Source organism: Chiloscyllium plagiosum, unplaced genomic scaffold, assembly GCF_037043375.1.
Source record: "Chiloscyllium plagiosum isolate Xiang-an unplaced genomic scaffold, Cpla_swu_hap1 HiC_scaffold_40, whole genome shotgun sequence".
Classification (NCBI taxonomy): Eukaryota; Metazoa; Chordata; class Chondrichthyes; order Orectolobiformes; family Hemiscylliidae; genus Chiloscyllium; species Chiloscyllium plagiosum.
In genome coordinates this window covers 29,161,222-29,177,904 of record NW_028270178.1, presented here as the reverse complement: position 1 = coordinate 29,177,904, position 16,683 = coordinate 29,161,222, and the positions used below count along the sequence as shown (strand labels likewise).

The window sequence follows — 16,683 nt, the reverse complement described above, 5'->3', positions numbered from 1 at the left end:
ATTCCACTCAATATTATGGAAGTTGAAGTCACCCATGACAACAACGTTTTACTTCCGCAACTTTCCGAAATCTACCTCCACATCTGATCCTCCCTGTCTCTGTTGCTATTGGGGAGTGTAGAAGACTCCCGAAAAAAGTGACTGCACCTTTCCTGTTTCTGATTTCCACTCATAATGACACTGTAGACAAAACTTCCTCGACGACCTCCTTTTCTGTAGCTGTGATACAATCCCTAGTTAGCAATGGCAATCCCCCACCACTTTTACTTCTCTCGCTATTCCTTTTGAAACATCTGAACCCCAGAATATACAACAACCATTCCTGCCTCTGTGATATCCAAGTCTCCATAATGTCCACAACATAGTATCTCCAAGTACTGATCCATACTGTAAGTTCACCTCTCTTATTCCTGGCACTTCTTGTATTAAAATGGACACACTTTAACCCACACTGACTGAAACCTTGCCTAAATCAACTACCTATCCCTCCTCCCAGGCTCTCTGCACATTGCATCTGCATGTTCACCAACTACCCCATCCTCTGATCCGTAGCTCTGGTTCCCATCATCCTGCCAAACTAGTTAAACCCTCTCAAAGAGCTCTAGCAAACCTCCAATCCCGAATATCGGTATTCCCTCCAGTTCAGGCGTAACCCTCTTCCTTGCACTGGTCACACCTTCCCCACAAGGTATCCCAATGACCCACAGACCTGACGCTCTCCCTCCATCACCAGCCCTGCAGCCACATGTTCAGCTGTACTCGCTCTTTGTTCCTCGGCTCACTAGCCCGTGTCACCAGCAGCAATCCGGAGATTACAACTGCCCCATGTCCTAAGCCCTATCCCACATATTAGACCTTACTATCACACAGTCTGCCATTACACACGACCTACTGTTAGCCATTAACAGTCTCCATTAACAGCGGTTCACTCTCTCAGCCAGATCAGTATCCACTCCTTTGTTTGTCCGACTGTTCTTCTCTCTTTTTGGGCTCTATCCCCACCTATCATTTACTCCTTACCACCACCCCCATCATGTCTTCTTCACATAAACCAACATTTTCTGAGCTACCATCAGTTCCGAGGAAGGGGCACCGGACCCGAAACGTTGACCCTAATTTCTCTTCACTGGTGCTGCCAGACCTGCTGAGCTTTTCCAACACCTTCTGTTTTTGTGTCAATATTTAACTTTGCTCAGTAGTTCAGACGAAAGGATTTAATAATAAAAAAAGCTTCAAATATAAATTTCACACAAGGAACATTTATTTGATGAGAAGGTAAAACATTGGAAACACAAAGAATTTGCTGCACATTCATTGATCATTTTGTACCCTCTCGGGACCACATTTCAATATTATCAGGAAACAGGACATATGAACTTATGGTCAATTATTGATCTGTCTGAACGCAATGGGCATCACATGCAGTCCTTCATATGTGAGAGAACAATAGGGTTTGTGAAAATGCGAGAGAATGAAGAGAAGAATGAGGAAGTGGTAGAGAGTTTGTGGAAGGGTCTGTGGGTGTGATGTAGAAGGGAAATGTGGGGAAAATGGGCGGGAAGTACGTGGGGGAACTAGACAACCTGCAAAAACGACGGATTGAGAGAGAGTGATCGAGTCTGTGGAAGGTTGGGGAGGTGTGTTGGAGATAGAGAGACTTCGGGACAGCAAGATGTGGTATGTGTCTGTGAGAAATGTTTACAGCGTGATAATGTGACAGTAAAGAAGGACGCAAGCAGACACGGTGACATGAAATAAAATACGGAAAGATGGGGGTAAGGAGAGACACGTGAAAATGATAACTTGACAGACTGATGGAGATAAGTCTTGGAGTCATAGAGTTGTGTCAAACTATTTAAATACGACAAGGGAATATTCAGGTAAAAACAGAGCATTACGAATCTCGGAGGAACAGTGGGTTATTGGGATACTTGTCCACAGATTCATGAAAGTAGCATTACATTTTGGCAGAGTAGTTCAGAAGACAAACAGGATTCGTACCTATATGACTCGTAGTGCAGCAGGGCATGTTGGAGCTTTCCAGGACTTTGGTAACGATACAGCTGGGGTACTGTGTATTTCTGGTAAACACATGATGGCAATATGCATACTCACATCGACACATCAAACCTCAAAATGCTGAACGAGATATGGGAACAGTGGCAGAGTTTAATATGGGGAGCAGGTGAATGAGGTATTCTTATAAACTTTATCCACACCATCTCCAACGTCAGCACAGACATCCTTCGACATGGGGCACAAAACTGCTCACAACATTCCAAACACATTGTGAACAGAGCTTTATACAGCCGCAGCAGTGTGTTTCTACTCCTGCATTCGAGCAATTTTAAATGAACGCTAATATTGCATTTTCTATCTATTATGATGTTGTGTAGAGTACTCATGAAATGGATAAGCGGAAGCGAGAATTTCTTTATAAAAAATGATTGGAAGAAACAGTGCGTAGTCCCTTTAAGAGGTAAAGTGCTTTTCTAAGCTTAAAGATTTACACAGAAAAATGTGACTAAGCAGCTGAAGATTATAGACAGTTCTGAAAATGAAACGTGAATCATTTGGCTGTGTGAATGGAAACCTTAGGCTTATTTTGATGTTAAGGCAACCAGGTTGAATATTATCCAATTAATTTAAACCAGGCCCGAGACACCAAAACCAAATAAAAGTTTTATCTGATGGTTTTGACTATGTTGAACCATTCCAATTACAAATAAATTAATAGGTCTTCGAGGATATTAAATATGATTGAAAATTGGAGATAGCCAACTGCCATCTGAAGAGGTAACAACTTTCAGCTCTCACAGAAAGCACCAGCTATTTATTAAAAGAAAACTACGATGGCACTTTAGTGAATAGTCCATTAAAAAAAAAACAGACCAAAAAAATCCCTGAAAGTAGGATCAGTGGAAGAAAGGCATTTGTGAGTTGGGATCAGAAGATCGACTGACAAACAGCGGAGATGGCAGAGCATTCAAAAAGACCTGTGTGAACTGTGGTCAGCATTGAGTGGGGTCCTGCAGGGCTCTGTTTTGGGCCTCTGTTCTTTGCAGTTTTTATAAATAACTTGGATGAGGCTGTTGACGGGTGGGTTAGTAAATCTGCAGATGAGACAAATATTGGACGGGTCATCAATAGTATCGAGGGCTACTGCAGAGCGACATAAACAGGAGGCAGAGCTGGGCTGAGAAATGGTAGATGGAATTCAACCTGGATAAATACGAAGTGATGCATTTTGGAAGATCAAACACGAATGTGGAATATAGGATTAACGACAGGATCCTTGGCAGTGTGGAGGAACAGAGGGTGTGCAGGTACATATATCCCTCAAAGTTGCCTTCCAAGTGGATAGGGTTGTTAAGAAAGCATATAATGTTTTGTATTTCATTAACGGGGGATGGAGGTTAAGAGACGTGAGGTTTTGCTGCAGCTCTACAAGTACCTCGTGAGACCACACTTGGAAAATTGTGTCCAGTTGTAGTCGCCCTACTATAGCAACGATACAGAGGTTTTAGAGAGGGTGCAAAGAAGATTTACCAGGGTGCTACCTGGACTGGAGGGCTTGCCTTATGAAGAAAGGTTGAATAAGCTCGGACTGTTATCTCGGGAGAGACGTAGGAAGAGAGGAGACCTGATCGAGGCATACAAGATGATGAGTGGAATAGATAGAGTCAATAGCCAGAGACTTTTCCCCAGGGCAGGATTGACTGGTACGAGGAGTCGTATTTTGAAGATGTTAGGAGGAAGGTATAAAGGAATCGTCAGAGGTAGGTCCTTTACGCAGAGAGTTGTGAATGCATGGAATGCCTTGCCAGCTACGGTGGTGGAAGCAGAGTCATTGCAGACATTTAACCGATTGCTGGACATGCACATGGATAGCAGTGAGTTGAGGGGTGCGTAGGTTAATTTATTATATTTGACATTAGGATTAAACCTCGGCACAACATCGTGGGCCAAAAAGCCTGTTCTCTGCTGTACTTTTCTATTTTCTCTGTTGTATATTTTATCATAAATTGATCGGAACAGTTGTATTCAGGAATTCTAGTATTGAACCGTCTGTATTGTTTAGCACAATGCACTTTATTCATGAAATATTAACAGACACATTGAAAAACTATTTGTGAGAGAAGGCAGAGAATGCAATCAACAAGTCACATTTCCCAATTTGAAATTTGCATTTTTTTGTTGACTCAATGTACAAGCAACATTTCGACATTTCGTAAATTAGACAAGGAATTGTTCACTTTTCAAAACAAGCTATGAGGGGCTCAGTGATTGAACAGATCCTCAGTTAGTCATTACAAAGAACACTTCGACGTGTTTTGTGCCTTTACTAACAAAGCTGAAATGTGTTGCTGGAACAGCGCAGCAGGTCAGGCAGCATCCAGGGAACAGGAGAATCGACGTTTTGGGCATAAGCCCGAAACCAGTTTCTCTGTTCTGCTCACATTCTGTGTCGAATAATTACATCTTCTCAAGTATACCAACTCATAGAACATAGAAAAGCACAGCATATAACAGGCAGTTTGGCCCACGATATGGTGACGAGGATTAATCTAAGTGTAAAATAAAATAACTGAAACCCTCAATTCACTGCTTTCCATGTGCACGTCCAGCAGTCGCATAAATGTCTCTAAAGGCTCTGTTTCCACCACCACCGCTGACAATGCATTCCATGCATTCACAACTCTCTCCATAAAGAAACTTCCTCTGACTTTCCCTCTGCCTAATCTTTTAAAACTATGACCCCCTCGTGCCAGTTAATCCTGCACTGGGGAAAAATCTCTGGCTAGTGACTCTATCTCGCTTTATCTTGTAAACCTCGATCAGGTCACTTCTCTTCCTTCTTCTCTGCAAAGAGAAAGGTCCAAGCTTAGTCAACCATATGCTTTCTTAATAACCCGATCCACCTGGGTGGCAACTTTGAGGGATATATGTACTTGAACACCAAAATCCCTCTGTTCCTCCACACTGCCAAGAATCCCGTATTTAATCATATATTCAACATTCGAGTTCGACCTTCCAAAGTACATTACTTCGCCTTTATCTAGGCTGATTTCCATCTGCCATTTCTCAGCCCAGCTCTGCATCCCATCTATATCGCGCTGCAGCCTGCAATAGCCATCGATGCTATCAATGGAACTTTAAACCTTTTTGTGACATGCAAATTTACTCCTCCTCAACCAACTCATTTATAAAATCTACAAAGAGCAGAGGTCCAAGAACAGAGCCCTGCGGGATCCCACACATCAGTGACCGCCAAGCAGAATACATTGCATCTATATTCACTCTCTGCCTTCTGTCAGCCAGCCAATTCTGAACCCAGATAGCCAAATCGCCCTGATTCCCATCTTTCCTGACTTTATGAATCAGCCTACCATGGAGAAGCTTATCAAATGCAATACGGGAATGTAACTTTACAAATATAGACTGGGACTGCCATAGTATTACGGGTTTAGATGGAGAGGAATTTGTTAAGTGTGTACAAGACAATTTCTGATTCAGTATGTGAATGTACACTACTAGAGAAGGTGCAAACCTTGACCTACTCTTGGGAAATAAGACAGTAACAAAGAGGATTGATGAGGGGGAGTGGAGGTTGTGATCTATATAGTCTTCAGTAAGGCATTCGACAAGGTTACCTGTGGGAGACTGATTAGCAAGGTTAGGTCTCAAAGTGATACAGGGAGAACTAGCCATTTGGAAACAGAACTGGCTCAAAGGTAGAAGACAGAGGGTGGTGATGGACGGTTATTTTTCAGACTGGCGGCCTGTGACCAATGGAGTGCCACATGGATTAGTGGTAGGTCCTCGACTTTTTGTCATTTAAATAAATAATTTGGATGCAAGCATAAGAGGTACAGTTAGTATGTTTGCAGATGACACCAAAATTGGAGATGTAGTAGACAGCGAAGAGGGTTACCTCAGACCACAACAGGATCTTGATCAGATGGGCTAATGGACCGAGAAGTGGCAGATGGAGTTTAATTCAGATAAATGCGAGGTGCTGCAATTTTGGAAAGCAAATCTTAGCAGGACTTATACACTTAATGGTAAGATGCTATGGAGTGTTGTTGAACACAGGGACCTTGGAGTGCTGGTTCATAGCTCCTTGAACATCATTCGCAGGTAGATAAGATAGTGAAGGCGGCGTTTGGTATGCTTTCGTTTATTGGTCGGAGTATTGAGTACAGGAGTTGGGAGTTCATGTTGTGGCTGTACAGGATATTGGTTAGGCCACTGTTGGAATATTGCATGCAATTCTGGTCTCCTTCCTTTCGGAAAGATGTTCTGAAACTTGAAAGTTATCAGAAACAACTTACAAGCATTTTGCCAGGATTTGAGCTATAGGGATAGGCTTAACAGGCTGTGCCTGTTTTCCCTGGAGTGTCGGAGGCTGAGGGGTGACCTTATAGAGGTTTACAAAATTATGAGGGGCATGGATAGAGTAAATAGGCAAAGTCTTTTCCCTGGGGTCGCAGAGTCCAAAACTTAAGGCATAGTTTTAGGGTGAGAGGGGAAAGATATAAAAGTGACATACGGGGCAACATTCATCATTTTTGACCTGTCAATCTCCCTTCTGCACTGCTCTACCCCACTCCCCCGCAATGCACCCCTTGCCCTTAGTTTGGTCTCACTTTTACCTTCATTTTACCACCTCACGTTCTACCTCCCTCTCACACTCCAGTCCTGTGACCAGTGATGTGATGCAAGGTTAAGTGCTCGGTCCACTGATTTTTGTCATCGATGTAAATGGTTTGGATGTGAACATAGAATGTATAATTAAGTGGATTGCAAATGATACCAAATTTGGAGGTCTAGTGGACAGCGAGGAATTTCAACGGGGCCTTGATCAGATGGGCCAATGGGCTGAGTACTGGCAGGCGGAATTTAATTTAGATGAATGTGAAGTGTTGAATTTTTGAAAGGCATAACAGGACAGGACATATACATTTAATAGTAAGCTCCTGGGGATTTTTGCCGAACAAAGAGACGTTGGAGTGCAGGTCATTATTTCCATGAAAGTGGAGTCGCAGCTAGACAGGGTAGTGAAGAAGCTGTTTGTACATTTACATTTATGGGTCAATCTATTATGTAAAGAAACCATAATATCTAGTTGCGTCTGTAAAGAACATTGGTTTGACCACTTCTGGAATACTGTGTTTAATTCTGGTCTCCCCACTATAAGCAAAATGTTAAACTTGAAAGGTTTCAGAAAAGATTTACAAGGATTTTGCCAGGGTTGGAGTATTTGAACTATAGTGAGAGGTGGAATAGGCTGGGGCTATTTTCCCTGAACGTCGGAAGCTGAGGCGTGACCTTATAGAAGTTTATAAAATCATGAGGGGAGTGGACAGGGTGAAAAGCCATGGTCTTTTTCCTGCAGTGGGGGAATGCAAAACTAGAGGATATAGGTTTAAGGTGAAATGGGAAAGTGTAGAAGAGACCTAACGGGCATTATTTTTCACGCAGAGGATGGTGTATGCCATGAGCTGCCAGAGGAAATGATGGAGGCTGGGACAATTGCAACATTTAATAGGCAATGGATATGAAGAGGAAGGGATTAGAGGGATATGGACTAAATGCTGGCCAATGGAAATGGATTAATTTAGGATATCAGGTCAGCATGGAAGAATTGTACCGACGGGTCTGTTTCCATATCTCTTTCTGAAAGCTCTGAACTACTGGTGTTTTCCTTATTTCATGTCTGGGCTTGTTGTGGATGAACGGGCTGTGATTCATTAATAACGCCAATATTATTGCGGTGTGATGCTGTCAGGATACTGGAACAGCATGCTTCAGTCTTTTTCTTCTTCCAACATTTCTTTTGCTGACATTCAATAAATGCTATGATTTACATATATTTATAACCCATTTTGTGTCCCTCGCACTTACCAAATGTTCTTTTCCACTGAAAATCCTCTCACATGTTAACAATGAGCTGACTCCATCCACCCCTTCTTCAATCGCCTGTTCAAGTCTGTCCCCATAAAATGTCATCAGCTGGAACAGCTGGTCATTCCTATACTTGGTTAAGAACCCAGTGACTGTGGAGGTTGGATCTGTGAACACAAATAAATATAATACATTATCAACTTTCAATCAGTGGCTTTAATTCCTTATACTGAGTAATTAAATATTTGGGTAAACCACATTACGAAGTACAGTCTTCAAAGCTGGACAATCTGCTTGTTCCTATTCTTCAAGATGGACCATATTTATCTTCATTTTACCTGGTAATGCCTCCTCTGATCACCTCACATACTGCTAAATTTCAATAATTTCACCTTAAAATATAAATTCTGGAGTTCCTTACAAAGCATCCTCTTGGACCAATTCAGTCATTCCTGAACAGCTTTCAAAACCCATCAAGAAACATTATCTCCTTCCTTCCTTAGACAGACAATTTAAAAATAATTCTCTACTTTCCTTCGTTCAGAAGGACTGACTTTACTCGACCTTTAAAATGTCTGCCTAGATCACATTATTCACAACTTGGTCGCAAGTTTGAAAAGTGGATTGCAGAGAGACATAACTAGACAGGCTACCCTTGTGGAAAATCTCTCCTGTCATCATATTAAGACAGTGAAAGCGTCGAACCAAAGGTGTATTGCGCCTGCAGAGACGCTGAAAACAACTCTCCATCTCCAAGCACATGCTCAATGGATTTGGCCTGATAGCCAGAAACTCCTTCACTAACAAGAACAGCTTATCAATGAGCCCCCTCCCCACCATTATACTTTGATAGCCAGCATCAAGGAAATTCCCCACAGCTTGTTTGAACTTAAAATCACTCTCTATGGATAGAAGGGGAAGGAAATAAAGGGAATCAACTGGTCTTTTGTCCATCAGACCTTCTCATTCTGTAACTGTATACATGGTCTGTATTTAAATATAACCCCTGAAGACAACTTTGTGGTCTTGAACTCTCACTGTGTATTAACATTGAAATTATTTTTTTTCCACTCAACTGAAATAGTAATCAGAATCTGTTTCCAGAGATTGAAACACTTCCTTACAGCTAAGACTTCACACCACCCAGAAGACCAAGTGCAGAAGGTACATGGGAATGTCATCGCCACGAGTTTCCCCGCCAAGTCACACACCTTCCAGACTTAGATACATATTGGCCTTCCTTCATCACAGGGTCAAAATCATGAAACTTCCAACCAAACAGTTTCATCGTCAGGAGTGAACTGCCAGTCAGATTGGCTGACCCTCTGCCCAATGATTCAAAGTCATTGTCGATGGTGGCTTGGTCCAGTCAATGGACCAATATAATGTCACTGGGCCCAAGCTAATATGCTGGGACACAGCAGCTGGGGGAATTTAATTTCAATTCATGAGTCAGAGCCAGAATTGAAACCTAGACCAGAAACGATCACTCACTGATGTAAAATCCCACCTCATTCACTAATATTGTTTAAGGACAGCTAAGACTTCCTTAACTGGTCTGGTCTGCATGTGACTACACAACAGTAATATTTCAAATTCAAAATTCCCACTGAATTGGCTAAGCAAGTCACTCAGTTCAAGGACAATTAGAGTGCGGCACGATGACTCAGTGGTTAGCACTGTTGGCTCACAGTACCAGGACCCAGGTTCAATTCCACCCTTGGGTAACTGTCTGCACATTTGGAGTTTGCACATTCTCCCAGTGTCTCCGTTGGTTTCTTCTGTGTGCTCTTGTTTCCTTGCACAATCCAAAGATGTGCAGGTCAGGTGAATTGGCCATGTTAAATTGCCCATAGTGTTCAGGGATGTGTAGGTTAGGTACATTAGTCAGGTTTAAGGTTTTCAAAGTTTGGGAGAAGATTTGTAGCTCGGGTGCTCGTTGTTGTGGTTCTGTTCGCCGAGCTGGGAATTTGTGTTGCAGACCCCTGTCTCGGTGACATCATCAGCGCTTCGGAGCCTCCTGTGAAGCGCTTCTGTGATGTTTCCTCCGGCATTTATAGTGCAACATGAGTTTGACTGGGACAACACTACTATTATAGGACAAGCCAAACAGAGAGCAGCCAGGGAATTCCTAGAAGCATGGCACTCATCCACTGATTCAATCAACAAGCACATCGAGCTGGACCCAATATACCGGCCACTGCAGCGGACAGCTGGAACTGACAACCGGAAGCAGCAGATACAAATCACTATAAATACCGGAGGAAACATCAGAGAAGCGCTTCACAGGAGGCTCCCAAGAACTGAGGATGTCACCCAGACAGGGGACGAAACATCTGCAACACAAATTCCCAGCTCGGCGAAAACTACCACAACAGCTTTAGGTTTGAATAACAAGGTGGGGGAATGGGTCTGGGAGAGTTAGTCTTCAGAGGGTTGGTGTGGACTTGTTGGGCCAAATGGCCTGCTTCCACACTGTCAGGATTCTATGATTCTACAGATGGGCAACTAATGCCAATGATTCCCACACCCAATGAAAGTTTTTTTTAAATTCACAGCAGTCCTTTCCGTTCCCTCTGAACTCACTTCAAGTACCCGAGTCCATGAACACTTCCCTGCTGCTCAAGGCCTTAAATTACATTGACCTGCCTCATATTCCTCTCCTCAAACAGATCAGTGCAAAATAATCCAGAAATCATCAATCCTCAAGCCTAGTCCACTCCATGTGCTTAAGTAGAATGTTCCTTGTGGAACACAATGTTGTTCCCTTTGGTACTAGGGAGGTGATGTACCCTTCATGACCTGGTCATAGCTGATGTCTTTCTTACACTCTTTATCTCCTGACTACAGAATCTCCAACTACTTTTTTTCCCCTTTTCCTTAGTCCCAAATGCCTTTCACTGCTGCCCCACACGGAGTGGCCTCCTTGATGTCTCACTGTTGTTCAAAAAGACCCTGCTCTGAATCACTATCTCCATCCACCTTCCAGTCCCAATACCAGGTACCAACTGGACACTTCCAGTACTCAGGAGCTCTGACTGTAACAGCTTTCAATACAGAGTCAGAGTCATACAGCGCAGATAAGGCCCTAGACTCATTGTGTCTGTACTGACATAATTACCACTAAAAGTGCACTAATCCCAATTTCCTCCATTTGTCCCATATTCTTGAACGTTATGGTATTTCAAGTGCTTGTCCAAATATTTTTTAAAGATTATATGGATTCCAGCATCCATTACCTGTCCAGGCAGTACATTCCAGATTTCCACCACCCTCTGAGTGAAAAGGTTTTTTTTCTCAAATTCCCTCTGAATCTCCTGCCCCTGACCCAAAATTATGACCCCTTTCTGATTGAATCTTCAACCAGGGGAGCAGCTGCTCTATATTTACCCTGGCTGTACTCCTCATAATCTTATACACCTCAATCATTCCCCCCCCCCCCCCTCAGTCTTCGCTGCTCTAAAGAAAACAATCCAAGTCTGTAAAGAATGTCCTCCAGCTTAAATGCTCCATCCCAGTGAATCTCCTCTGTATCCCATCAAGTGCGATTACATCCTTCCTGTACTCCAGCTGGGCCCTAACCAACATCCTGTACAACACTACCATTACCCTCCTTGCTCTTATACTCTCTGCCACAATTGATAAAAGCAAGTGTCCCATCTGCCTTCTTAACTGTCCTAATCACGCGCTCTGCTGGTTTCAGGGATCTGTGAATAATTACCCACAATCCCTCTGCTCCTCTCAGCTACCCAGTGTCCTGCCATTCATTAAACACTCTTTCATCTTGTTGTTTCTCCCAAAGTGCATCACCTCGCACTTAGAGTCATAGAGTCATAGAGATGTACAGCATGGAAACAGACCCTATGATCCATGCCGACCAGATATCCTAACATGCCAGCACACAGCCCATATTCCTCCAAACCCTTCCTATTCATTCATCCATCCAAATGCCCTTTAAATGTTGCAATTGTACCAGCCTCCACCATTTCCTCTGACAGCTCATTCCATACACGTACCACCCTGTGTGTGAAAAAATTGCCCCTTAGGTCTCTTTTATATCTTTCCCCTCTCACCCTAAACCTATGCCCTCTAGTTCTGGACTCCCCCACCCCAGGGAAAAGACTTTGTCTATTCATCCTATCCATGCCCCTCATGATTTCGTAAACCTCTATAAAGGTCACCCCTCAGCCTCTGATGCTCCAGGGAAAACGGCACTAGCATATTCAACCTCTCCCTCCTGCTCAAATCCTCTAATCCTGGCAACATCCTTGTAGATCTTTTCTGAACCCTTTCAAGTTTCACAACATCTTTCTGATAGGAAGGAGACCAGAATTGCACGCAACATTCCAATAATGGCCTAACCAATGCCCTGTACAGCCGCAACATGATCTCCCAACTCCTGTACTCAATACTCTGACCAATAAAGGAAAGCATACCAAACGCCTTCTTCACTATCCTATCTACCTGTGACTCTACTTTCAAGGAGCTATGAACCTGCACTCCAAGGTCGCTTTGTTCAGCAACAATCCCTAGGACCTTACTTCTCAGAGATAAATGCCATCTGCCTCAGCTCTGCCCATCTGACCAACCCATCTACATCTTCCTGCGACCATCTTGCTCATTATTAATCATCCCATCAATCTTGGTCTAATCCACAAACTTGTTTAACATTTCTCCACATTTTCATCTAAACCATTTATGTATATAACAAACAACAAGGTTCCCAGTACTGTTCCTTGTGGTACACTACTGGACACCATCCACTGCCACGATTGCCCTTTGTGTCCTATTACTAAGTGAGTTTCTGATCCATCTCGCCACGCTTCCTGAATCCCATATGTTTTAACCTTCTCAATCAGTCTCCCTGTAGGACCCTGTCAACAACTTTGGGGAAATCCACATAAATTACATAACTGAAGTTCCCTCATCCACACACTTGATCATATTTTCCCAAAATTCTAATAAATTTGTTAGGCCTGACCTCCCTCTGCTAAAGCCAGGCTGACTATCCTAAGTTAATGCCTTTCCAAGTGGATATTAATTCTCTTCTTCAGTGATATGAAACTCAGCGGTCTGTAATTTCCTGGTTCACCTTTATCACCCTTCTTGAAAAGCGGACCACATTAGTTATCCTCCAGTCCTCTGGAACTGCCCCTGTCGCCAGAGAGGAAATAAAAATTTGTGTCAGAGGCCCTGCAATTTCCTGCCTCACCTCCCACAGCTACAGATGTGTGTTTTTAAGGCAGACACAGCCTCCAATCCCTCTCATGTCCAATGTCAAACTCTGCAAGTTCCCCAGAATCCCTTTTCCTGAATTCCGTGCCTATGTTCTCCTTTTCCAGGGTGAGGACAAAAGGTGGTCACTTCACTTCCGCCTTTCTACACAGCTTATCTTGTTCCCTCTTCCTGCCTGAGCTGCAGGTTCTTGTGCAGGCTCAGGAGACCTTTTTTGTGCAGGTTATAGCAGCTTGTGAACCTACCTGGGTCCATTCGAACACTTTGGGAGATTTTGGACCTTCTTCCCTGTTTGATCCTTCAGCAATGCTGGTGACAAGTGTTCCCGGATTCTGTAATAAATATATATCAATTGAAGGGGTAGACAGAGATTATTGCAGTGAAGAGAACATTGCCATGTTCAACAGGAAAGCATTCCCGCCTTTCATATATCAGCCAACTTATGACGAACTCTCGATCAGATTTTGTTTTGTTCATTCATAGGATGTGGGCATCATTGGCTGGACTAGCTTTTACTATCCATCCCTAATTACCTAGATGGCAGTTAAGAGTCAACAACATTGCTGTAGGTCTGGAGTCACATATAAGCCTGTCTGGATAGGAGGGTAATTCCCTTCCCTAAAGGAGATCAGTGAACCAGATGGGTCTTTCTGACAAACGATAATGTTTCATGGTCACCATTAAGGCTCAATTTCAGATTTTTTTGAATTCAAATACCACAAACTGCAATTGCTGGATCAAACCCAGATACCCTGACATTATCTGGGGTCTCGGGATTAATAGTCTAGTTATGATGCCACTTCCTTATCTGTGACAGTGACAGTTTCCTTGTGAAATCCTGTCAGACTCACTGATCTCCACAACCCAATTCCAGATGGCTCCCATCAACCCTGACTCAACACTGGCAGCATTCATTGGCAAACAGTGCAAGCTAAAGCCAGATTTCTTCCTGACACAGAATATTCTGCAGGCAATTCCAAAAACACTGCAACGTGGAGAATTGTTAACTAGGTCCGAGGTAGCTGAACACACCACACTCAATTACACAAAACAATGATGATAGATTCATTAAAAAACAAATTGGATGAATCACTAGGCATTGCCTTGGGCACTGGAAATGACAATCAGCTGCCCAGTCAACCCTGCACAGTCCTCTTCACTTAAAACTAGGAACTCACTTGTCTTCACTTTGGAGACACCTCCATTGTGCTGTGTGGCACTACAACCACACAGGTTGAACTCAAAACAGATCCAGGAAGTGAAACCTGAGAACCAAGGCGACTTGTTGTAGCCCACCAGCAGAGAGGAACTGCACTCAATTGTAATCTATAATGTCATGGAAAGGTAGATCTCTCACTCAGCTGTGGGACCAACACTCATTCAATGAAGAGACCAGGAGAGTGGTTCAGGAGACAAGAAAGTGGAGTGAGAAATGAGATATAAATCTGTTGAATGTGAACCACTAAACTCCTTATCAAAGAACAGAGCAGACTGCATGAACTACACACGTGCATTGGCTGAGCTCAGCCTCAATTTCACCGTGATCTCCTTCAACCTCCCCAGATCTCTCTCAGTCTGATCTCGCTGGGATCCCCATCCTTCCCGGGACCCCACACAGTCTGATCTCACTGGGATCCCCATCGTCCCCGGGGTCACACACTGACTGACCTCACTGGGATCTCCATCCTCCCCCGGGTCACACACTGTCTGATCTCATTGGTTACAAATCACACAACATCAGGTCACAGTGCAACAGATTAATCTGAAAGTACCAGCTTTTGGAGCTCGCAGGCTACCTGAAGGGGCAGAGCTCCAAAAGCTTGTACTTGGAAATAAATCCCGTTGGACTATAAACTGGTGTCGCGTGATTTTTAGCTTTGTGCACCCCAGTCCAACCCCAGCTCCTTCTCATCATGATCCCATTGAGACCTTCACCCTCCTGAAAAGGGACGGTCGGTATTTTTCCTTCCAAACTGCAGTTGGCCTTCCCGGACCAGTCTGTGTTCAGAATACCATTACAGTATGACCACGTATCCTCACTATAATCATCCCGGAAACACTCTCCGACAGGACATTATTCTCATTTCTCTCCGTCTCCACAATCCACCCGGAAATCCCCCACCCACTACAGCTGACACCCGCTTCCGGGTCTGCGCACTAGCCTACAGTCCATAGGCGGGGCTTCCGTCAGAGCCTTTTCTGTTTGGCCCGTTGTTCCGCCAATTACTACGCTCTCACCAATAGGAGGTAGAGGCGGGCGTTTTCCGTGGAAGGCCCCGAGTTCCGATTATTTGATTGGTCATTAGTTGAAGGAGCGGGGCGGGGATTGGCTAACAATTTCTGACTTCCAACAGCTGCAGTTGTTCAGTTGTTTTTGTTGTGGGTTAATGGAGTTCAGAGTGAGGTAGAGAAAGAAACAGGAGAAAGTGATTGGCTTTGAAATTAGAAAGTGGGAGATGGAATCATAAAGTTTTGTTCCCAGCACAGATACACACCACCCTTCAAATCTCCTGCCCCTTGTTTTAAATCTCTTCTCATTACTGATACCACCCACCCACAAGGGAAAAGTTTCTTCCTTTCAACCCCATCTATACCCCTCATGATTTTGTAGACCACAATCTGGTTCTCTCGCTGCCTTCTCTGCTCAAAGGAAAACAACCCCAAACTATCGAGTCTCGCTTCAAAGTTGCAAGACTTTAGCCTCGGCAACATCCTGGTGAATCTCCTTCTGTACTCTCCAGTGCAATCCCATCCTCCCTATTGTGTGACGATCAATACTGCACACAGCATTCCAGCTGTGGCCTAGCTATTGTCTTATACATTTCCCCAGCTTCCTTGCTATTGTATTCAATGCCCAGTCTCAGAAAGGTAAGTATCCCATTTAGCTTCTTAACCACCTTGCTTACTTGCCCTGGTGTCCTCAAGGATCTATCGACATGCCTACCAATATCTCTCTGCTCCTGTGTACTTCCTGAGGTCTTACCATTCATTGTGTAGTCCCTTCCTTTATTAGACCTCACAAAATGCATCCCCTCACATGTTTCAGGCTTTGTCCCCATTACTTAATAGACTAATTGTCATATAACTTGCAAGTTATTAATCAACTATCCAGATAGTTATTAATCAAGGAATAACAAGGATCCCTACTTCACAGCAATTAGTTAAATGATTTTTCTCTGACCTATTTACAATGCAAGTATATCATTTTAACAATGGAAATCAAAACTGCATGAATATAGGAGTTGGGAGGTCGTCTTGCAGCTGTACAGGACATTGGTTTGGCTACTTTTGGAATACTGTATTCGATTCTGGTCTCCCTGCTATAGGAAGGATGTTGTGAAATGTGAAAGGGTTTAGATAAGATTTACAAGGATGTTGCCAGAGTTGGACAGTTTGAGCTTTCGGGAGAGGCTGATAAATTAGGCTAGGACTATTTTCCTTGGAGTGTCAGAGCAGAGGGGTGACCATATAGAGATTCATGAAATCATAACAGGGATGGTAAGGGTGCATAATCAAGGTCTTTTCCCATAGGGTAGGGGT

General features: G+C 43.5%; 1 protein-coding gene across 5 annotated transcripts in view; it reads right to left on the bottom strand.

Moving 5' to 3' along the window:
• Positions 1-1,243: 1,243 nt before the first annotated feature.
• Positions 1,244-16,683, bottom strand: part of LOC122545851 (uncharacterized) — a 29,353-nt gene continuing 13,913 nt past the window's right edge. For 2 of the 5 annotated variants that reach the window (XM_087981527.1, XM_087981528.1), the window contains 3 exons: positions 13,389-13,475; positions 7,909-8,075; positions 1,244-2,081 (listed from right to left, as the gene is read on the bottom strand). In XM_087981527.1, the coding sequence (XP_087837653.1) occupies positions 1,944-2,081; positions 7,909-8,075; positions 13,389-13,398 (315 nt within the window). In that variant the 5' untranslated portion in view covers positions 13,399-13,475 and the 3' untranslated portion in view covers positions 1,244-1,943. Of the gene's footprint in view, positions 4,864-7,908; positions 8,076-13,388; positions 13,476-15,183; positions 15,413-16,683 lie in introns of those variants that run through there. The other 3 variants (XM_087981529.1, XR_015753891.1, XM_087981530.1) reach the window with 3 other exon arrangements.